General features: G+C 39.4%; 1 protein-coding gene across 10 annotated transcripts in view; it reads right to left on the reverse strand.

The window, feature by feature from the left end:
* The window catches only part of grin1a (glutamate receptor, ionotropic, N-methyl D-aspartate 1a), a 37,367-nt gene that overhangs the window by 12,192 nt on the left and 2,585 nt on the right, over positions 1-22,590 (reverse strand). For 4 of the 10 annotated variants that reach the window (XM_013908912.1, XM_013908915.1, XM_013908913.1 and 1 more), the window contains 14 exons: positions 19,596-19,730; positions 18,301-18,477; positions 13,383-13,445; positions 12,525-12,622; positions 10,914-11,035; positions 9,748-9,922; positions 8,681-8,825; positions 7,109-7,195; positions 6,612-6,759; positions 6,160-6,287; positions 3,722-3,886; positions 2,179-2,297; positions 1,721-1,833; positions 106-254 (listed from right to left, as the gene is read on the reverse strand). In XM_013908912.1, coding sequence (XP_013764366.1) covers positions 106-254; positions 1,721-1,833; positions 2,179-2,297; positions 3,722-3,886; positions 6,160-6,287; positions 6,612-6,759; positions 7,109-7,195; positions 8,681-8,825; positions 9,748-9,922; positions 10,914-11,035; positions 12,525-12,622; positions 13,383-13,445; positions 18,301-18,477; positions 19,596-19,730 — 1,824 coding nt within the window. The remainder of the gene's footprint in view (positions 1-105; positions 255-1,720; positions 1,834-2,178; positions 2,298-3,721; positions 3,887-6,159; positions 6,288-6,611; positions 6,760-7,108; positions 7,196-8,680; positions 8,826-9,747; positions 9,923-10,913; positions 11,036-12,524; positions 12,623-13,382; positions 13,446-18,300; positions 18,478-19,595; positions 19,731-22,590) is intronic. The other 6 variants (XM_005725595.2, XM_013908917.1, XM_005725598.2 and 3 more) reach the window with 3 other exon arrangements.

Below are 22,590 nucleotides of genomic sequence, written 5' to 3' on the forward strand. Positions count from 1 at the left end.
ACAATCTGATGAACAATAAGTAAGAATAAAATCAATCAGTCTATATATTTGTTAATATGATTGAAAAAAGGTAATGTGTAGTAATAAGCTCCTTGTTTCACATACCCGTGGGTCATTGATACCGGTGATGCGCTCCTCAGGCCGGTCCAACACCAGGAAGGCAGCCAGATTGGCAGTATAGGAAGCCACAATGATCATGGCAAAACCAGCCCACACCATGCCCAGGATTCTCGCTGAGAAGCTACGTGGTGCACCTGTGTGGTGAGTCCAAGTTTTGAGTTTTCATTTCAGTAACTGTCAATTTCAGCTTATTTTTTCTGTCATATATACTGGATACTCATATAGAATATGAAAAAAAAATAATTAAATAACGTTTTTACACTATTAGTTCCAGATAGATTTTGTCTGATTTTGGATCTGTGTGATGGCAGTGAAGTGGATATTCCTAATATCAGCCAGAGCACTCGCATTTTCCCATAATGATCTCACTAGGCGGGTGCGTCTTTGCTACTGTTTTCTGCTATATTTTTGTACACGATATAAACATATTTTAATAATATCCACACTCACCAATAAATCAGGAATTAAAAAAAGGATATGTGTCAATTAAATATTTTGCAGTAGTTTTACAATTTTAGCCCACAATCATCTCAAAAACTCTGGCTGTCATTCTTCTGGAGTGAGTGCTGTCAAATGCTGTAAGAAGTGCTCATGTTGACGTGGATGTAAAACTTTGTGAAAGGATTCTCATATAAGTCGATGAGTCTGTGAACATAATTTCTGACTCATGACAGCGATACTGTGTCGAGTGGTTGAAGATATCCTGAACTTTTCAGTCAGTAAGTGCTTCTGATGTCGCTGCTGTTAGCCACTATTAGCCTCTGTTAGCTTTTGTTAGCTAGTGTAACTAAAACTTTCTTTGGAGGGGCTCTAACATTGCTGGACTCAAACACTTAGCGGATAAACTTAAATAACATGTGAGAATTTAATCAAACTGTTTCTTAGAGGGGAAGTGTGATTTTTAAAACACTTGAACCAAGCATAAGCTGGCATAATATTAGCCAATAAGCAACAACTATTGTTTAGCTAGCTAAACAATAGTTGTTGTTTAGCTAGCTGTATTCAAGATGGCGCAGCGACATGGTTTCTACAAACTGGCACCCAGTCCTATAGATTTTTAGCTAGCTAAACAATAGTCGGGAGACAACAGGGTTGTGTGTCTAACCTGCTGACAATAAGCAATTAGAACAACATCGGGGACAGTATTTATTTCCACTGTATTCAAGATGGCGCAGCGACATGGTTTCTACAAACTGGCACCCAGTCCTATAGATTTTTAATGGTTTCATTTTAAGTTTATGAGGATAGATCAGTTTGTTTATGAGTACAAAATCTTAAAGAGAGGGCTCTCCTAAAGGGAGCCTTGCAAAAGTAGCTTTTTTATATACATATATAAAACTCATAAAATATCATGAAAAGGAAACACTTGACAGAAAATCAAATAAGATAACAAAACTGTTACAAGCTGTACCAGCTTTTCTTTTTTTTCATTTTTTTTTGTCGTTTTCAAAGAAAAATATGACAGTAGCAGCTGGATATCTGGAGCCACACAGACACTTGATATCAATCCTTTTACAAATGCAAAACTGTTCAAAGACTAGAAGACATCATCCAGGAGCTCTTTGGGAAAGAGAAAATTCAACAACTGGGTATGACTCACCTTCTCCTATACCAGAGTTCAACAATACTCCCCAGGAGAACCACATGGCAGATGATAAGGTGAGGGCATCTTCTTCTTCTTCTTCACTATTTACTTTAAATCTCCCAAACGGGCTATGGGAAGAAATTGGGAGGGTTGCAGAAGATATAAAATGAGAAATGTCCAACAACTTGCTGAATGTGAAAAACCCAGTGATTCCCCAAAAAAGGGAGGAAAACTGAACATGAGTGGGCGAAGCAAGACAAAGTCCTCAGAAAGAAAACAGGGTGAAGACGGTGGCACAGAGCTGTGGGATGACTGGAACCAATCTTCACCTCTGTCTGCCTTGCTGTCCACATCGAGGGAAGATCTGCAGTGCTCAGGAGTCCATGTACACACACACACAAGCATGTACTTCACACACACAGTCGTTCATACACATATGGATACATGAATACACATACAGGCCCCCCTTGTACCTGAACCGGTCTAGTAGGTAAAGCATCACCGCCACCACATGCACCGAAAGACCCACCAGCAGCCACAGCGTGCTTTGGAACGGCTGCATAAACGAGTCCAGTGTACTGCGAGGAATTTCCTGAAAACAGATACAGGCAGTTGATTATCGATTGATAATGAATTCTTTTAGAATTTTATGGAACCATTGGTCTGGCTCATTGTCAGGTTTTACAGTCTTTTTACTGACAAAGACCCATGACCTTCCATATTGCACTGAAGTAGGATTCTAGCAAGAAAAAACTAATATGCTCATATGTTCTGTAACTGTGTGGTCTGTTAAATGTAAATTTTTTCAAAATGTACTATGGGTAAAAAAAATTTAGGCCTTTTTATGAGTAATGTACAAAAGTCTTCAGCCATCCCTCATTTCTTTATATTCAGCTAGGAAAATGGGAAACATGTACAGATAAAAACAGAAGCAAAATCAGAAACTGTACAAATATTGTAAACTTCAAGTCAATATTTGCATGACTGCTTTGATAACTTTCTTGTACTTTCTTTAAGTAGTCTTCAAGAATAGTTCTTCAGTGTTATTGAAGGACATTCAACGCTTTTCTTTGGATGTTGGCTGCCTTTTGTTCTATTCTCTGTCAAAATGATCCTACACTGCTTCAGTGGATATGCTTTTGATGCATTGGCAGTGTGTTTGGGAAAATGAAGACACACTTTCGACATGCTAATGCATGATGAGTCAAAACCTGATGGTATTTTTCTGCATTCATAATTCGATTCCATCTTTGGCAAAATCCCCAACACCTCTGACTAAAATGCAGAGTGCAAAATGCAAGATCAAAAATAAAGGGTGTCTTTTACACAACAGTGCAGGTTATTATGCACTCACATACATCAAATAGGTTTAAACCTGGCAAATGAGATAAAAATAAGTTTGACTGTTTCCATGCCTTTAACATTTTAACCAGTGTTATTTATATCTGAACACAGTTGTGTCTTTTTTACTGTTTCAGGCTCATTTCTGTGTCTGCGAAAATCTGCAAGGACAGAAAATGAGAACGCATTATCTTAACACTTGTTTGAGATGTGTAATCCATGGCTAATCCTTCCCAGATGGCATTCATTTCTTTCAAAGAAAGATGGTAGAGGCAATGGCTAACTGATACTGCATCACCTCATATTCCCTCTAGGTCTTTGTCCACTTAGAGATTTTAATAACCTATGGAAATTAAAGTTAACGGATCAAATCAATATTTTTCCAAACTGTCAGGGGTGATTTGATCCCCATCCACCACTTTAAATTGCAGCTACGTAGTTCTTTGTCGTGTTGTCATTAACCTGGTATACAAATAATATAGATGGTATCTTGAAACCACCTCTACTACCTTTTTCTGCCACAGCTGAGCAAATTGTATTAAAATGTATCTCTCTTGAAGCCATACAACCTCTGTCTCTGCTTCATTATATTTTTACATAAATGAACAGATGCACAAGTAAGCAATAGATGCATCTCCCCTAGTCATAGGTCTAAGTACCAAATATCCTGCTTACCTTTTTAACGAGGATAGTGAGGCCTTGATATTTAAAGGGTTTGGAGAACTCGATGTACTGGGCTCGCTCATTGTTTATAGTCAGCGGAGCTACAATCATGTCAGCCAGGCCTCCCAGGAGCTCGCCCATCATGCCGTTCCACTCCTTCTTGTTACTGTTGTTGACCTGGAGTCCCAAAATGGAAGGAGTTGAGAAAGTTGAGAATCTGAATCAGCTTTAGCCCTGCTGTTGTCTAGACCACAGATTTGCTTCAGGATTTAAGGATTTGGGTTAAACCAAGTAAACGTCAAAAATATAGAACAGCGTGTTCTTCCTTTGCCTAAAGAACAGAGTTTCAGGTTTCAGAAGGTTGCAGGTTTTCAGTTCAGCGTATCTAGTTTCTTCTCCTTTTGCTTTCTTGCAGTTCTTACGGCTTCTGCGACATGTTACAGCCTCACGCTCCCGTTTTGGGAAGAACTCAATTTCAAGAGATCATCCTTGTTTAATATGTGACAAATAAGAATTAATGCTCTAAAAATAAAAATGCAATGGTACATGAAATCAGCACTGAACATACTAGAATGGTAATAGGAGGTGATTAAATTTGTTTTATGTCCTTTCTAATTCAGGTCACCTATATACAGTGGATTGTGCTCTTGAGATTTTGGGGTTAAAGACCCATTAGAAGGGTGAATATTTTCACAGGGACACCTGAAAATCTTTGCACCAATTTCTTTTGTCACAAAAATAATACGGACAGGCATGAAGGACATAATATGACTTTTGTGTTGGTATAAAATGTGTTGGCCATTTTTAGACTTCTTAATATTAGAGCATAATTTTACAATTCATAGCAATGCATTTCACTACAGTTATTAAAAGCTTAGGAATATGTTGTATGCTTGACTATTGCCTTTAAAAACAATGTGCATTACAGTACATACTTAATGAACAAACATATGCTCAGAGAGATGCCTGAAAAAGGCAAGAAACTACTGTTTTACCAAGTGCTATGCACTGTAGTATACATTTATAATTGTTGTGATTCTCAAATGGTTTATTATTGTATATTTTGAGGCTCTGTTCTTCCAAATGATGCATGATTTGACTCAAAATGGTGTGATTCCATTCAAAATGTCCTCAGGCTATAAAGTGTTATTAGCACACTAATTTATTTCCTTGTTGAACTGAAAAAAATAAAGATTCCTAGATGGAAGTAAAATTGAGCGTCATTTACAAGCATTTAACAGGAACAAAAGAAGATGCCCTTGGGTTATAAAAATGTAATGATTACATTTTCTATTGCACATCAGAATTAATAGACACATAATAAGTCGCACCTCATGTAGGCCTGTAGTAGCTTCATCTTAAATAAGCCAGTGCAGTTTAATAGTAACATTGCCGCTATTATTAAATAAGATAGCTTACATTTTTTTATATTATACAATAATATTTGCTGATAGCTCATTGTTAACATATTTCTATAGTATTGTAGTTGATGATTAGCAGATTCCCGGAAAAGTAATGCAATCTGTTGAGAATGTAAACAGAGAAACCAAAGACTGGACTGGTTACAAAGATAAGTCACAGTCTAGTTTCTGTGCACTCATGAAGGTGTGCTGCTTGAGCAATACAAGGTTAGGTTATATATAGCTGATCCTAGCAGGGCATGTGTCCTATTTTATCTGCACAAAACCCAACTCTTTCCCAGGAGGGGTTCATAAAAAATGAACAAACCTTGCCAAAACAACAACCACAAAAAAAAATCTTCAGCACACAAGTGGTGGTATGTACAGTTTGTATGTGTTCCATTTTCATGGATCACAGAACAGATTTGGCAGCGGTGCAGTAAAAACACAATCTGGCAACAAGACAGCTACGGCTCATATATAAGTGATCTGATCCAAAGATGGCAATCAATAAGAAAAAAAAGCAGCTGGAAAGCTGAAGGATGTGCAGCAGAAGGCTGGATCGCAGTAAAACAGCTGGACTCGAGTCAAAAATAAACATGATTAAATTTAAATGGCACTCTACTCCCTTTGTCTTCTGAATTATTTAGAAGACAGGACAGACAATGTGAGTCAAGTTCTCTGAGCCTGTGAAGTAAGTGTGACTCATAAAAAACGATTAACAAAAGCATTAAACGCCATCCAAAAAGACAAATACTCAAAACCATATTGAACCTGGTGACCTTGGAAGTGCTTGGTGGCTTGCAGGCCACTCTGCAACTGGTAGGCAACTACTCATCGGTAGTTGACAACTGGAAATTTGTATAATTTTGCTGCCTTGAGCTAATGATCTCCTTTTTAGATCTGAGTGATTTTTAAACACATTCATGTGGAACTACAGGAAAGTCCCAAAATAAAGGCATGCCACCAGATTTAAATGACTGCAGATGGAAAATATATTCTTCTTATGAGCCAAAATACACCAACCATGGATCTTAATGTGAAACTCACCCGCTCCTGAGTTCCAAATTTTCCATCAGCCACCAGATGCACCTCATAGGTGAAGTTCATGGTCATAGCCAGCTTTATCAGGAGGTCAATACAAAATCCATAACAACACTGGGGTACGATTGGGCGTCCTGTAACGAAAACAGCAACATTTGGAAGTTATGCACACCCTGGTGGAAACTGGTTCATTTGTTGTTGGTTTCTTTTTGTTTTTGCTTTTTTGAATCCAAAGGCGGCGCATGTAGACTGCACAGAATGCATGACACACTGATACACTGCAGACAACCTCACACAGCCTCATTGCACACAGACCAGGTGTGTGCCAGCATCCCAACAATCACTCAGTCTGAATGGCTACATGCATACATATATAGATACCTGCTGCATATATATGTATGCATCTCCGGTGGATGTTTGGCGGGTGCGCTAGAAGCACAGTGATAATGTAAACGTCCCTGATGTGTTACCTGGGATGGTCTCATTGGGCCCAGTGCAGATAACCTTTTTAATTAAGACTCCATTTAATGTCATTTCCTCCTTGCAAGTACCGTCAGGCAGAGTGGGTTTCACATACACAAATGGCTCCTGGTGTATTGTCACTATCTACAACAGACGGGACAGAAAGCTGTTTATCACGGAGTTGGAGATGCATCTGCTTTAGGAGAAAAACATACATTACACATCACCAAAACATATAGATGTGCAAGGATGGACAGGTGAAAGTAAAAATAACAAACAAGGATACAGATGAGCTTCTCTCGAGGCCTAAGACAGAAGTGAAGAGATAAAAGTCACAGCAAATATGTCAGTTCTGCTTTAAGAACACAGATTAGCTTCCCTGCAAGAGAGAGATGTTAGCACACTGTCCAACACGAGTATTTCGGCTCAGGTCCGCAGTCTATCCGTGTAGACATGAGTGCCACATTGCAGCAGCAAAGTGAAGGTGTCTTACTTTTAGTCGAGTGGACATCTGGAAGCCCTGTGGTTTCTCAGTCTCTCCTCCGGGCCAGATAATCTTCCGCTGATTGTTCATTACCACCTGTAGCGATGCCACACACACATATACAGTATTATAGGTGAGTGCTGACAGAAGGCCTGCTGCTGATGAGGCTTCAGCACTGTGGGTGAGCATCACTAATGAGTCAGCTTTACATAACCACAGCTCAGCAGTTTATTTATTGCATCAACCTCTGACTTTTGTATGATACAGGGTTTCATGAAATTATTACTTTTCCACCTGTCGCCAAATAACTGAAGAGCTTAGAAGAGCTGATCCTTGCAGCCTTTATCGGCTGCCTGGCTGAGTTGAATATCCACCATTAGCTAAAATAGAGTGGGATGGAAACAAGGCTTATAAAACAGCTTCCATTTTACAGAAGGGTTGGATTAGCGGTAATGGGAAGTAAGTCACATGCTACACCTTAGTCTACTTGCTACAAACTGCAGGGATTTTCAAAGAACAAGCAGTAAAATTAGAATCAGAAACTGAATTTGTTACATTTAGTACACTCTGATTGGGCTTGGATTTGATTAAAACTGCACAACAGCTCTATTCTGGTGATATTAGTGAGGCTGGCACTCTCGCAGATTGATACATCGTTAGTGGACCAGAGCAGGATGGTGGTTTGGTGGTTAGCACCATTGACTCACAGCATGAAGGTCCTGAGCTTGAATGTGCCGCCTAGTGCCTTTCTAAATGGAGATTGTTCTCTATGGGTACTTGGCTTCTTCCTATAGTCCAGAGACATCCATGTTCGGTTAATTGACAACTCTAATATTGCCAAAAATGTGAATGGTTGCCTGTCTCTCTGTGTTAGCCCTGCAATAGACTGGTAACCTGCCTGTTGCCCTGTGACAGCTGGTGTAGGCTCCTGCTCACCCATGAACCCGAACTGGATCAGTGGAAGATTGATGAGTCCATTTAGAGCCAAAACAAGGGCTGTGTTTGTTTAGTTTCCTCACTAAAGTTTAATAAAATGTACTAAAACCTTTATTTTCATGGTGAGTAAATGAGCAGCCAGCACTAAAAAATGTACTTGGAAGTTTATTGTGTGCTTTGCAAAATGGTAAATGAGTGAAATATTTCCTCTTTATCGGTTTCTGTTGCATACTTGGGGTTCATGATTGGTTGTATTTCCCATTTCATGCAATGCAAGCAGGATTGAAAAAAAGAAAGACTGATTTTATAATCTTGCCACTTTCTCTTCTTGCCCTTATTGCATCCAGGAGTTCTGAATGACATTTGTGCTACATTTACCAATATTGTCATCATATGATGAGTAAAAGAATCTGAAATATCCCTCTAATAGAAAAGAGCATTTGTTGAACTGCCTTTTTTATGCAAAGGCTCACAGATATGCGGAGTAGATGTACATTACCTGGTATGTGGTATAGATAGAAAACTGACTCCCACCCACCCACAATAAATAAAAAACAGATGATTCTGTATGTGGGCTAGACAAAATCCACACATGGTTTGTGAGTATAAAACAGGGAATGGACATCTGTAGGTGCCTTTGTGTACCTGCGTCCCATTGTATATGCCAACTTGGATGAGTCTGGACTTCTGATAGTTCAGTATACTGTAGTGGGCGTATTTTCTATCTCCGTCGTCATTGAACTCCACACGCCCCGTGAGACCCTCGGGATATTTAGATGACATCAGCACCCTGTGGCAAGCACATGAAAACTGTTATCTGTGTGAATCAGTGCAAATGTGCCCATGTAAGGCCATTGTGCGTCATCTCATGTTAATGTAACAGTGTATTTTATTGTAAATTGCTCAGTGTAGGGCTCTTAATTCAGTGCACGAAGCAAAAAAAAATAAAATTGATTCACCACATCTCTTGTTAACGAAAGGCAGAGCTGTGGTTGCTGAGTGCTGACAATACTTGCTGTTGCATTTGTTTGGAAGCAGCGCTTTATATTTTGTTATGCTGCCTCGAAGCTGCTCTAAGTGGGTCAGCTGAAACTCACTGGCTTCGTTTGGAAATAACAAATACAAGGTTTATGGTACATTCAGGAAAACCTGATAAATCTGATGAATCTGTTAAAACTGTCAACAATGGGTTGGAAATGACTGCAATGCAGCATACAACTTATTTATATTGCAGGCCTGTTTCAGTAATTAAACCTGAGCATGTCTAATATGTTTTTGCCCTTTATCACAATAATGGAAATTCTAACATATCTTAATTTTCCAATTATTTTTAATTGAGACATTTTTTATATGACATTTTCTGTCATATGTCTACACTGTTGTAATAATAGCTGCTCATATTAAAGATTTCTAATGAAGAAGCCACAGTATTTATGATTAAAACCTCTGAGATAAAAACTCAGGCTTCAGACTACTCTACATAATCAACATCAGACAGTTTTTTTAAAACTAAATAGGTTTGTATGGTATCCTAAAAGCCCCACCACCTGCTGTTCAAACCTTTTGTTTACAAAGGGAAAGCCAATCAGTGGTAATTTGCTTTAGATGGAAGTGGTAGAGGAGCCGAAACATTTGGGCCATATATTGTATAAGATTAAAAAAAGGATTATTTTAAAACCATGAAACATGCAAAGCTTCTGTGCCAAGCTCACCGTTTAAAAAGGGGTCCTGTTTTCCAAATGTTAGTGTTGCCCACACATCCCCTTGGAGGCTCTGTGATATTCTCCTTCTCAAATAGCTCCTGTATGGACTGAGCTACCACAGCCACTGCGTCATTGATGTGGGCAGACTCATTCTTCCCGTTGATGAGCTGGAGGCCGATTAGACCTGAGAGCATTCCAACAACATAAAGATAATCACCTTCCTGAGCAAGGCACACTCTCTCAGGAGCCTTTTGCAATGCGCAAAGTGGAAAAAAACTTATAGGGCCTCCAGTTTAAACATCCTGAAAAAAGGTCAGACATCAGCTGCTTGATCCAGCTCTGATCCACTGGGAGGGGTAAGTTCAATAAGAGTGTCTCATAAAAGACAGCAGAAATAAGTGGATCATTTTTCTGATGTTGTCACCGATGACCTTTTCGCAGCATGTGCAAGGAGTCCCTTGAAGTTGGATTTATATTTTTCAGCCCTTCTGGCAAAAGTTTGAGGACTCAGCACAGGCACACATATTATTTGTGTTCTCGCTAAACAAAAATACCACCAGGCCTACTTTTAAACCAAGCAACAATCCAACTTCAGCTAAGTTTTCTGATTGCAACCAGGTCCATCAGTCTTGCAGGCTCCTAAAAGAAGCTGCAGTGCAGGTGGAAGAGACTGGACACGGACAGGACAACAAACGCTCTGCGGGGATTGCTTGTGTTTGAGTGCCTGGGGGAGAAACGGTCGACATTTGTGACCAGAAAGTGATAAAATACCGTGACCTGTGAGACATGTGCAAAAATATCCACGAATACATACAAAAAGACTGTTGTGGCTTACCATTCTATCAGTTATCTGTTGCAAAACTCTCCCTTTATAATTCATTAGAGACCAGGATGTTAATATGGCAGATTAGCACAGTGAATTTAGCCTTGGATGAGCCAGGATACACACACATTTAAAGTAAAAACTGAGTGTACACACCACATTTAAACCTTTAAACAAAGAATGCTTAAACGTTTAAATGCTCAACACGAAACAAGCAGTAATACAAATAATCATGTAATAAACCCATCGATAAATGGTTAATCTTTCTAATCCTGTGTGTGTTATGCTCGGCCTCTTAGTAAAGCCGAGGTAAACTGGTGCATTCCCAGTGATCTAAGCTGGATGAACGTACCGTCTGGCGCCTCACTCAGGGCTTTACCCGACATCTCACGCTCGCCCACCAGCCACACGTAGCCGGAGCCCGTCATGTTGAGGAAACGGGCAGCCCTGTACACTGCGGCAGCGTCCTCCTCACTGGAATTTGTTAAAATTAAATCAATAAAAGACAATTGATTGTTTTAACCAGCAGATGATGCTGATCTGATATGCGAGTCTGTCGAGGCTTTCAAGTAACCAAAACAGGAGCAGTGACATGAATCACAAAAAATACTAAACAAAATCCAACCTGACGGCTTTTCCGAGCATTAGAAACAAAGTCAGCCATGATGATTAATAATTTAAAGTTTTGACACTCATGGATTTTTAATTAAAAACGTTTCATTAAAAATAGATCATCGTGAGTCATTATAGGACAAAACCGAAGAAAATGTAATTGTTGCTTTTAAATTTTAAGGGTTTAGACAAAGTTTGTAATTCTGGTTTGTAATAAATATCTTTAGGTCATTTCCCCCTTAATCTAGCCAATAACTTTCTTCCAATCGTGTACATGTCCCATAGTAAATTGTTACGATACATTTAGCTGTAGCCCTGCGACAGACTGGCAACCTGTGAAGGGTGAACCCCACTTCATGCTCCATGACAGCTGCAATAGGCTCCAGTTCCCTCACAACCCTGAATTGAATAAGTGGAAGAAAATGGATGGATGGACATTTATGCAAGTTCATTTTCCTTGAAAACAGCATGAAGCTCTCTAGTCTGCACAGCATTTTATGATTTAGTCTGAAGAAATGGCTTTCTATTGATGAAGGTTTATCATTTCAGTTTTTTGTCATTTTCGGGGGGATATTTACGTCTTTATTTGATAGAATAGTGAAGAGTTAGAGAGGAAAATGGTGAAAGCAAAACACCTGGAGTCACACTTGAAACCATGGTCACCTGTTCAACCACGTGAGCTAAACTGGTATCCCAGATTTTTTCAGAAATCATCATATCATCCTGGGCAGCCAATTATGAAAGCTAAAAAAGACCCCAAAACACACAACTCTGTACTGCAGAGAATCCTCTGCTTTATATTCTTAAAATCCCCAAAACATAATTTCATATAAGGGAGACACGTTTATCATAAAGTTGCTAAACACACAAGATCTTTACATATTTGTAACTTGATGACAAAAAACCCTAAGGCTGACTTTACCCACATTTTAATTTAAAAGAAAAAACCCACTCATATTTTAGATATTGCATTCACTTTTACAATATTTACTTCAAGCTATATTATTCTTATACTGAGTGAAATAACAAAAACTGATGTCAGGCTTTGGACACATTGATGCCCTGTGTCAGAATCCATCACTATCAATCGTGTATGATTACTTACATCAAAAAGAAATCTAAGTGTATATTCTATTCATAGACACATTTCTATGAAAATACAATACATTTGAATTCTTTTCCTCTGAAATGCAGAAATGTAAGTACAAGTAAATACAAAGCTCAATATAGAGCTGCAGGACTTCTACAACTTTCCATATTAGTGCAGCCGAAACCTTTGAAGCACTCTCCAGAAGGTCTATAAATATATGTATGTTATTTATTTAAAAAATAAATAAATAAAACACCTCACCTGGCGGACAGGATGATGACTCGGGCCTCCAGCTCTTTCGCCTCCAGCAGCAGAGCAGTTAAGTTAGTCTCCTGGCTGAACTGGAGGACTTTCTCTGCCTGTGATTGGGGCATAAGGAAGGTCAAGCCAGCTACTTTCCCCTACCTCAGACACCATGCTGCCTCTTTACCTTGTTGGTTTGAGCTTGGCCGATTTTGTTTGAAAACGAGAGACAGAGATATAAAAAGGAAAGCGATCCAGGGGAACCGGCTGAACTAAAAAAATAAAAAAAGCTTGAAGGGAAAAAAAACTTTTGCATTTGTTCGCATGCAAACTGAGGGTTATCAAGGCTCCAAAGAAGGACGTGCATGTGTTAGGTAGGGGGAAAGAAGAAGGTCAATGCAACCAGTAACTAAAAACAGGTGAAGGGGGGTGAGAGGGACGTTTTCCCCCAACAAAAAAACTGCTGAAAACTGGGGAAGTGCTACAGAACAGGAGGAAGTAGCATCTGGGAAACGGTTTTGTCCCACACTACCGGTTCTCCACAAAGGAATGGAGTTGCAAACTTTTTTTGTGTGTGTGAGTGTGTGTGTTCTGAGTACATGCATTCCTTTACTGAAGGAAAAAATGAAAAATGATAAAAGCGAGGCGCTGGCCACTGATTTTTTTTTTTTTATGTTAAAAAATTATAGATTTTTTTTCACAACAAAATCATTCTTCATTTAAATCATAGGGAAATGTCTCAAAGTAAAAATTAAAGAAAACACGTGCTACCAAGAGAGGGACATTTCTGGGTCGGCTGGTGACTGGTTTGGTCTGGTTTCTAGTTGCTACGTTTGGAAAGTTGGTGGGCGGCGTGCATTGACCATGCAAATATACCTTAGGTCCTCGCTTGTTGTCATAGGACAGTTGGTCGAGGTTTTCATAGTTCCTTTTTTTATTCTGATGAGTAATGTGCACAGAGAAAATATGCAGACACAGAAAAATATTATAAACAGTTGAAAATGGAGGGCAGTAAAGCATTCCAACAAATCTCCACTTTTCTGCTTCAAATTGGGATCTTTAACAGTGGGGCTTGCAAAAACATCAGTGATGACCACTTGCAATCATGCTGAGATTATGTCCTCTTATTAAAAACAGATATTAAGTATATACAGCATTTACATGTACTGTGCATGTGATGCATCAATTATTAGTGATAATCCAGCCGCATAGGCAAACATAAGTGTCAAGGAGAGTGATCAGATTTCCAGCACGCCTTAAAAATCAGCTCTATGTGATCACTTTTTTGGCCTCTTAACAAAAACACAAAGAGCTCATTAAATTTTTGGCAGTATGGCGCACTTGCAAAAGAAACTGCTACTCCACAAAACCATCTGCTCATTCAACATCATCTTCAGAAGCTCGTTCTATACTTAGCATCCTCAGACACAATCATTAAAAGCTTGGCTGCAGTTTGCAAGCAGTAACAGCAGTAATTCAACATCAACTGCTAACACGCAGTCATTTTTTACCCGTAAAAATCCAGCAAATCCGGAAAACTTCTGTCCCACCTTGGCACTATACAGACTAATTCTCGGCAGTCTTTGAGGGTGACTGTTTAAACTGGGAATGTTAGAAAAATAAAAATATAGCACTCAATAAAAGTGTCTGACTTTGTAGCAAGCTCTTGTTTTCAAAATTTATTGCACAAAGGAAACAAAGGTTTCCCACAGAGCTGAATCAGAGTTAATAAAGTGTGAGTGGTGGTGCTGTAGGGCAGGTCCAGAAAGCTCTTGGTCTACAAATTAAGTAATAAATCTTCACAAAAAACATTCACATTCCATCTGCAGCATTTTGTTTTTGTGGCATTTTCAGCTTGATTGACACCTAAAGCATGTAGCACAGTACTAACAAAAATAATGTGTTGTGAAAGCGAGACAGAGCAATCCGATAGGGGATTCCTATGCACGTTTAATTACATTCAGGCTATCTAACACTTGAGGTGTCACCATTTCAGACTCTGGTCCTGTTCTGTATCCTGCGAGAGGAGCCACTTGGGAGTCCAGGCTGAGTTTAGAAGCCATTTTGCAGTAAAATAGCAAACTGCGTGTTTCTGCATCACAGGGTTTCTTTCACAGCTGCCTGGATTCAGAGCTCACACCTCAGTGCACTCTGGTCCGCACTCCCCCGTTTGCAAAGTTCAGGCTGACTGTGCATCAATGCACTATTCAGCAAACTGACAACAGATGCTGCCTAGTAAATCTTTTATTCACATAAACAAACAAACAAATGTTAAACACCTCTGTGTGGATGCTGTTGTGTTCCAAAAGAATAAAAAGCCCATAAAAAAATTATCATATATGATATAGATATTAGAACTGTTGGATGCTAATGGGAGAATAAGAACAAAAAACAAAGGAAAAGAACGCTTCTATTTTATAAAAACAACACATAGATGTTTCTCCAGCCACTTCATTGCATAGACCTGTTCAACAGCAAATATTTACCCAGCCAGTCATCAAGAAACTCCATTTAGGCATCTAAACATGGTCAAGATGACCCACTGAAGTTCAAACTGAGCATCAGAACGAGGAAGAAATGAGTGTTTCAGAAACTGCTGACCTACTGAGATTTTACCGCCCAACCATTTCTAACAAAGAGCAAATATCCAGTGAGCAGCAGTTTTCTGGGGGCTTATGCCTTTTTAATGTCTGAGGTCAGAGAGGAATGGCCAGACTGCTTCAAGCTAATAAGAAGGAAACAGTAACTCAAACAATCGCTTATTACAACCAAGCTATACAGACGAGCATCAAGAAAGCAAATCAAATGTGTTGCCTGGTCTGGAGTCTCAATTTCTGCTGCTACATTCAGGTGGTAGGGTCTGAATTTGGCATAAAGAACATGGAAGCATGGATCCATCCTGCCTTGTGTCAAAGGCTCAGACTGACAGTGGTGGTATAATGATTTGGGCATATTTCCAACACCTTGTTGAATCTATGTCATGAAGAATTTAGGCAGTTCTGAAGAACAAAAGGGGTTCAAACCATTACTAGTAAGTTGTTCCTTATAAAAAACTCAAAGGAGCTGCCTGCAACAATCAGCATCAAGGTGAATTGTGGTATTCACTGGCCACTTTGTTAGGTTCTATGTGATAAAGTGGCCAGTGAGTGTATATAAATTGTATTTTTGCAAAAGGATCTTCTACCTAATATTTGGAATATCTGGAATTATCATCAGTGGTGACAGATCACTAAATTTATTTCAAAGTAATGTTACAAAAGTGTCCCAGAAACCTTACGGTAATGGTGTTTGATCTTCAGCTCCTGGCAGTGGCATTTCTCTCTGTATCCTATCAACTATAAAGGCAAAAATCGAGTTGGAAATTTATCATAAACTGAGAATTTTTTGCATCTAATTCAAGTAGAAACCCTCTCTGAAGCCTTCCAGAAAAAAAGGACTTTGTCTTTATCCCCTGAGTTTTTCTGAGCACTCTATTTTTGTATCTGCAGCCAGGCATTAATATTTCACTTTGTGTTGGCCACATTTGCTCTCTGGCTAAGTCCACTGTGTCCAGCGCCTTTTCACTGGTGGTGACAGCCCCCCTATGACTGTGTGACCTCGCTAAAGACTTACCACGGAGCTAAAAATACTCCATCTTGCCTGTCACTGAGTTTATGCAGCACAACAAGGTGATTAGCAAGAGCAACATTTCTCAGTTTTAATTAGAGCGCGGTCTACCTGAGACAAAATGAAATCCTTCAGCATCACCTAAAGCATTTGGAGATATGACATCCAGACAAATCTATAAAGAAAAAGCTGGTTTGGTAATGAAAAAGACTTTTTATCATGATTATTTTGTTAAATGACACACGGGATGTCAGAGCCGAGGGGAAAGTGAGCTGAGCAGCTGCTCTCTGACATTTCTTTTCTCGTCATTTAAGAGTATGAAGGTTACACTCCCGGATTTTGTCACACTGCCAAGCGTAAAACCCCAACTGTCCCGTCAGCTGGGGACCAAGTTTTGATTCTTCTTTTGTGACATTTTATGAAAATCATGTTGCATTTTAAGATATTAAGGCTTCTGTTGTTTAATATTTTCTCAGCATAGCCAGAACTACATCAGCGTGCCTTTTAAAGCTTTCCAACTTCTCCACATGCGTGTGGCTCTAAGCCTCTTGCATATTTCTTCCTATTTAATGCTTCATTTAAGAAAGAAAAGCTGCAGTAATTTAGTGGAAGAGCTGGAATCTGTAGTGTTGAGAAAATGTTAGTCCAGATTAACCATTTGTTCACGGCTATTTTCAGCTATGGATTAACAGGCATTACCCAGTAGTGTATAGATGAGTGTATGTTGGACTGACTCAAAACAAACTATAGAGGATTTGCTCGTGGTAATGAAGGATGATGCCAGTGTGACAGCAGGATTCGTTAATTTTTTATGGTTTATCGACAGCAGCTGAGCGCTACGGCACAGCTGAAAGACATACATCAGCCTTTGGATATGGCGAAAACAGTCATTAGCAGTATACAGGACTTGTCTTATGCTGCTCTGCACTGGTTTCAGTGTAATTATCTCTGCATGTTTTTGGAAAGATTCTCAAACAAATCCTTCTCAGGGCCCAGAAACTCTCAAACTGGCACTGCAGTGAGGACTAAATATATTCATAATTACCGGTAGAGGCTCTCATCAGCAGAGAGAGTCGCTGCCACTTCGCTCAGCTTTATGGGACTGAATGAGCTGAATGCACAGATGGGTTCATTCTGAGATCCAAACGAAGACTTTGCACTTGCACAGGCTTTTAATATACAAATTTATCTTTTCCAGTGCAGGATGTGAGTCACATCTCCACCATCTGACTGTCACTGGTTATGGTTCAAAGTGCGCAGCTGCAGTTTCACAATCGAGAGTGTTTTTTTTCCGATTGGTGTCTGACGCCGATCCCGGTCGCTTCATTTAAGCAGCTTTGCTTTAACCGTAGCTGCCTTCTGCAAAATTGCCTCGGGTGTGTGTCATACCCAGTGTCTCTTCATCTTCTGATTTAATTAAGTCTCCGAATCAGGACTCATTTCACTCTGCCACACAATTACAGCAAAAGAGCCCCAGAGAGGGACAAGCAACGCAGAGTACAAAGAGAAAATGCATCGCAACGTGATTTCATCTTATTAAATGGATGAAATAGATGCAGTTGTTTTGTCTTTTTCTTCATCTTTCTAGCCATCTAACTCTCTTTGCCCCAAAGGGCACACATCATCACAGTCTCAAGTCTGTTTTGGCTCAAAGATCAGCATTTCACTGACCCATATACACAGCCCAGAGCAATACTTAAAATGGAAGCATCAGCGCTAAAAAGAAAAAAATAAATCCTCTTATCTTCCAAACATGAAGTAGCAGGTTGCAATAAAGGAAAGCCCTCTGTGTGCAGTAACAAAGCCTGCAAAGAAACACCTGACTCCAGTGAAACAGTTAAATCTGTGATGGTTTGCAAAGCCCCATGTTAAATTCCACTATTTGGCTCCCAATGTGGAAAGACACTGGATAATTTGGACTATGGAGAAAAGCAAAGTGAAGATGAGCAAATAAACATACAAACTTTTGTAAGATTAGACCACATTAAACGCTGGTAATGTCTCTAGGAATGTTAGCCAATGTTTACACAATGGTGAGAAAGAGATGTGGCCACACAACAGAAAGGAAAACAGTCACATACATAGAAGACCTTTGAGGTTTAAAAGCCTTAAACACTCGCACGCTCATGCTCATACACTCGAGGGGACGGGGGAGGAGGCTAGGAGGCTGGGAGCCAGAGCATCTCACCTTTGTTTCTCTTTCCTCCAAGAGGGTCTCGAGCCTCTTTTGAGCAGCCCGGCCCTCGTGGTCGTCGCTCACTATCAGGATGATGTGGTTCCAGTTGAACTCGCGCATTAGGTCGAACCACACGTGCGCCTGGTGAGAGTAGGGAGGGACTGTCCGCAGAAAGGACAGGTGGATACTCTGAGGAGCATTGAGCAGAAAATAAGGTGATCAGCAAAGATGCATGATTAGTTTTTTAAAATCTGTTTGTTATCAAGTGGAAATAATATTAAATCATATTCTGACAACATGATAATTATCCCGTGTGCACAAGATAAAAAAAATGTATCATGTAGAACTACATAACAGCTAAATTTCCAATGGTCTCATTGATTGCAACATAAGACTGTAAGTATACACAGTGTACCCAAAAGTAATCCAGTATGCAGTGGACATGCGCTGCATCCCCAAAATTCTCCTCTTTTGAAGAATATCAATAAAGGAAGTAATTAGCCACTTGGGAAAAAGAGGATCTCTGAGACTGAGTGGAGTCTGAAGTTACTACTATGTTCTGGCTGAGAGTCCAGAGTCTGCACCAGGAGTTTTAAACAAATAAATACTTTTTTTTAAAAGTAGGGGCACAAATAAAAGTGAAGAGCCTTAGCCATCAAAATAAAGACTTGAATGCAAAAACAGGATTATTTGAAGATGCTGCAAGTCTCTACATCTGGATAGCTTTAATTGAGTGTCCACATACTTTTGGTGATCTGGGATATGGTTTTGTATGCTGTTCATTTTAGCTGCTCAATCTGTTCTAGACAAATCATGCACCACATATTTAAGATGTTTTGTGGCAGTGAACAAAAGCAAACACAATGGATAAATATCATGTAAAACAATATGGAATCCCTTTCCTTGATCTTCCTTCCTCACATCTCCCCCAGGCCTATCTAAATCTCTGAATTGAATGCCTCTCATTTCCCTTATTTTGGGAGATTATGGACTGTGTCACTTTAAACACTCAATTCATGTCTTTGGCATTTATGTGATTGCTTTAGTTTCATTTTGGTTGCTTGTGCTTCTTAAAAACACAAGTCAGGTCGGAGGCATTATTAATGATGCTCTTTCAAATTTCAGCTGGAAACCCATTTAATCACAGCTCCCCTAATGGACACTGATGGGACGTTTAATCTAGGAAGCCTCTGAAGATGCCCCAGGGGAGCTTCTTATTCCTCCACTCTGTGTTCACGCTCTTCCTGTTTTTCCTGTTTCCCTCTTTCTCTCTGTCTCCTTTTACATCTCTCACATCCATCACTCACCTTGTCTGAGTAGATGGACATGCGGGTGGTGAGCCCCACCACAGGGATGCGGTAGAAGCCTGCCGTGTAAGAGACAGGCGTCGGGGTTAGGTGGTCATTGGACTGGGGAGGGTGACTCACCAGGATAGCATAGACCTGCAGAGATACAGAAGAAGGACCCTTTGTCATTTTGACACTGCCATTAAGATAAAATGTTAAGACCACTCATCCTACTCCGATAGATGTTGGGGGCAGCAGTTTCTATCTTTGTTTCTTTCTTTAGAAGCTGTATATTAAAGATGGAAGTAGCTTTCAGGTCCGAAAAGTGAAGACACACCAGGTGTCTTAAATTTCCAATCTTTTAATGGCCAAGAGGGAGTGATGCTTCCTGTTGTACAAAGAAGCCAAGCTAAATATATCTCTATGAAAAGATTATTTAAAACATGGTTCCAGGTAACCCTTTATGGCTGGTCAGAGTGGACAGCCTCCGTTTTGCGCAGCTATTTTTAAAGCCTGGTAGAATTGCAACCTCATAAGCCATAAGCTAGCACAATAATTTTTTTTGCATATAAAACCTTAGGAGTTGTACTTATATCTTATACACTCATCTTGTCCTCAGTCACGGTTTCCTTCCACATATGGCTTTACAAAAATTGCATAAAAAGCACTTGCAGCAATACAAACATTATATTCCAGAAACACACTTTGCCGATCCGATCAGCTGTTTATAGCACTTCCTACGTTGGAATAGAGGTCAGAGCTGTCACAGAACTATCGCATGTCTGCCCGAAACCGGAAGTGACGTAATTTTTGTGGAAAATGTAGTTTTTGTCTTATATGGCATTTACAAAGATATGCTGGTGTTTTTAAAATTCATGTTTGAGTTTATGCCTTTCTTATAGTTTCTGGGATGCTTAGAACTCAAATTACACTGTTGGAAATAGTATATTTTGATGCAAAGGATGGTTTTTTTTGCAAATTTGCATTACAATATTTATTTTCATTTTTCCTGCAGTATATAAAAATGGGTGTATCTCAAAAATAAAACTATGAAGACACTCAAAATAAATTTCCTGTGGTTGAAAACTATTTTGTGCAACTTTTTTGCATTTACAGTTTTGAGGGATATCCCTCTGAAATGTCTCTAACTAGAAATATGTGTTAAAAAAACATTTTCAATTTTTCTTTTATAGTTTATTGCATTTTTTTTTTTTTTTGCTTTTTGTGTCGTTGCTATGGACTTAATGCATAAATATTATTAACATTTGGGATATAATGGTTGTATTGATGTATAGCAACTTGAAAGACTCCCAAAAATGTCACTAAAGCATGTAAAAATATAAAGATAAGCTCTGGCAGACTTGGTTCTAGGTTAGGTCTTAAAGGGTTTAAAAAACAAGGATAACGTATGATACGTTATGTGATTGGTAAGTGTCTTTCCTTTTTGCGTGCAGTATCCATGAGCTTCATGATGAACTTCATCTTTTCACTAACAAATGCCAGAAGTCACAATGGTTTTATTCACCTTTTTATACAGTAAAAGTGAATCGGTGCATCTGGGAGAAAAGACTATTTTACAGTTTGTTATAAAAAATATTTTGGTCTTTGCCTTTAGAGATACCAAAATCTTTAGGATGGGGGTTGAGTCGCAATATTTAATAAGAGACCTGTTCAAATTACATTAAGGCTTAAAGTTACATACTTGTGGCACAAAATACCAATACTTAGGCTTGAAAAAAAAATCAATAGTTGATGTCCAGGTGGCGTCATCCATCTTTGATATACAGTCTATTTTTACAGACCCTTAAAGACACAGTGTCCTCCAAAATCAAACACACATATCTTCTCCCAGGTCTTGTTTAGATGTGAGTTGCCCAGCCTCTGGGTCTGGGTCTGCCTTCTCTTGAGCATAATGGCGCCAACCACCTAAAGAAAGCAGGTGGAAGCCACTGATGACATCAAAAGTGTGAGCCTTTCAGCATGCAAGAGATGCAGTCCTTCTTTTGCATAGTAATGCAGTTGACAGTGTAGTTCAGTGAAAAGAAAAAAGCTCCAACATTCAAACTTTTTTTGAGTAGCTGGGTCATAGTTTTTAGAAAGAGGCCAGTTTTCAAATTTAGTTTTTGTCACTTTAAGCAGCTCCACACAAGTGTTTTCAGTTTGTGGCTTTATTTGTGTGTGTGTGTGTGTGTGTGTGTGTGTGTGTGTGTGTGTGTGTGTGTGTGTGTGTGTGTGTGTGTGTGTGTGTGTTACTGAATAGGAAAAAGTGTATGTCTCCATCCTTGTGCAATTTGATGTGCAGTTTCCCTTTAAGACTAGATTAAAATGCAGGAATTGTGTTAAAGTCTTTTCATTTCAGTTTTTATTTGGAATTAATCACTGATCACAAACTGATTGCTTCACAGAATCTAGGACATTGGAGGCCAGTGAGCATATATAGCCCTGGGGAAGCTGTCCACTAGACAGAGCCAGCAATTAAGCCTTGGCGGCAACATCAGGGTTTTTATTATTTATTATTTATTTTAGCTTGAATGAAACTTCTGTGTGCCTAACATACAATATACTCATTATTCATTCAGTGAACCTTGAATCTAGACATAAATTGTAGCCAGGGGCAACCACATCTATAACAAAAAATAGAGAGAAGCAAAAAAACAAAAAAGAAACTTCTCCTTGAGATGATGCTCACTGTGTGGGCTGGTAGACTAATATTAATTTGTGCTGTCTTATTCCTGCAAAAAGTGAGCCCAAGCTGACCAACTACTCAAGTAAAAGGATGAATTTATGTGAGAATCGATTTGAGAAATGCCCCGGAGATGTGGATGAAGGGGAATAAAGTTGGCATGGCTGTGCGGGAATGGATTATTGGATATGAGGAGTCCGTATGGTTGGGTCAAAAATGAGGTCTATCTTCCAAGGACTGCTCCCAGGCATCTACTCTTCCATCTGCCACAGTCTTCCCTCCTCTGTGACTGCTAGCACCTACTGATCTCATCAGATTACACCTTCGATAGAC

Source organism: Pundamilia nyererei, unplaced genomic scaffold, assembly GCF_000239375.1.
Source record: "Pundamilia nyererei isolate P.nyererei 1_Seehausen unplaced genomic scaffold, PunNye1.0 scaffold00016, whole genome shotgun sequence".
NCBI classification, from domain to species: domain Eukaryota; kingdom Metazoa; phylum Chordata; class Actinopteri; order Cichliformes; family Cichlidae; genus Pundamilia; species Pundamilia nyererei.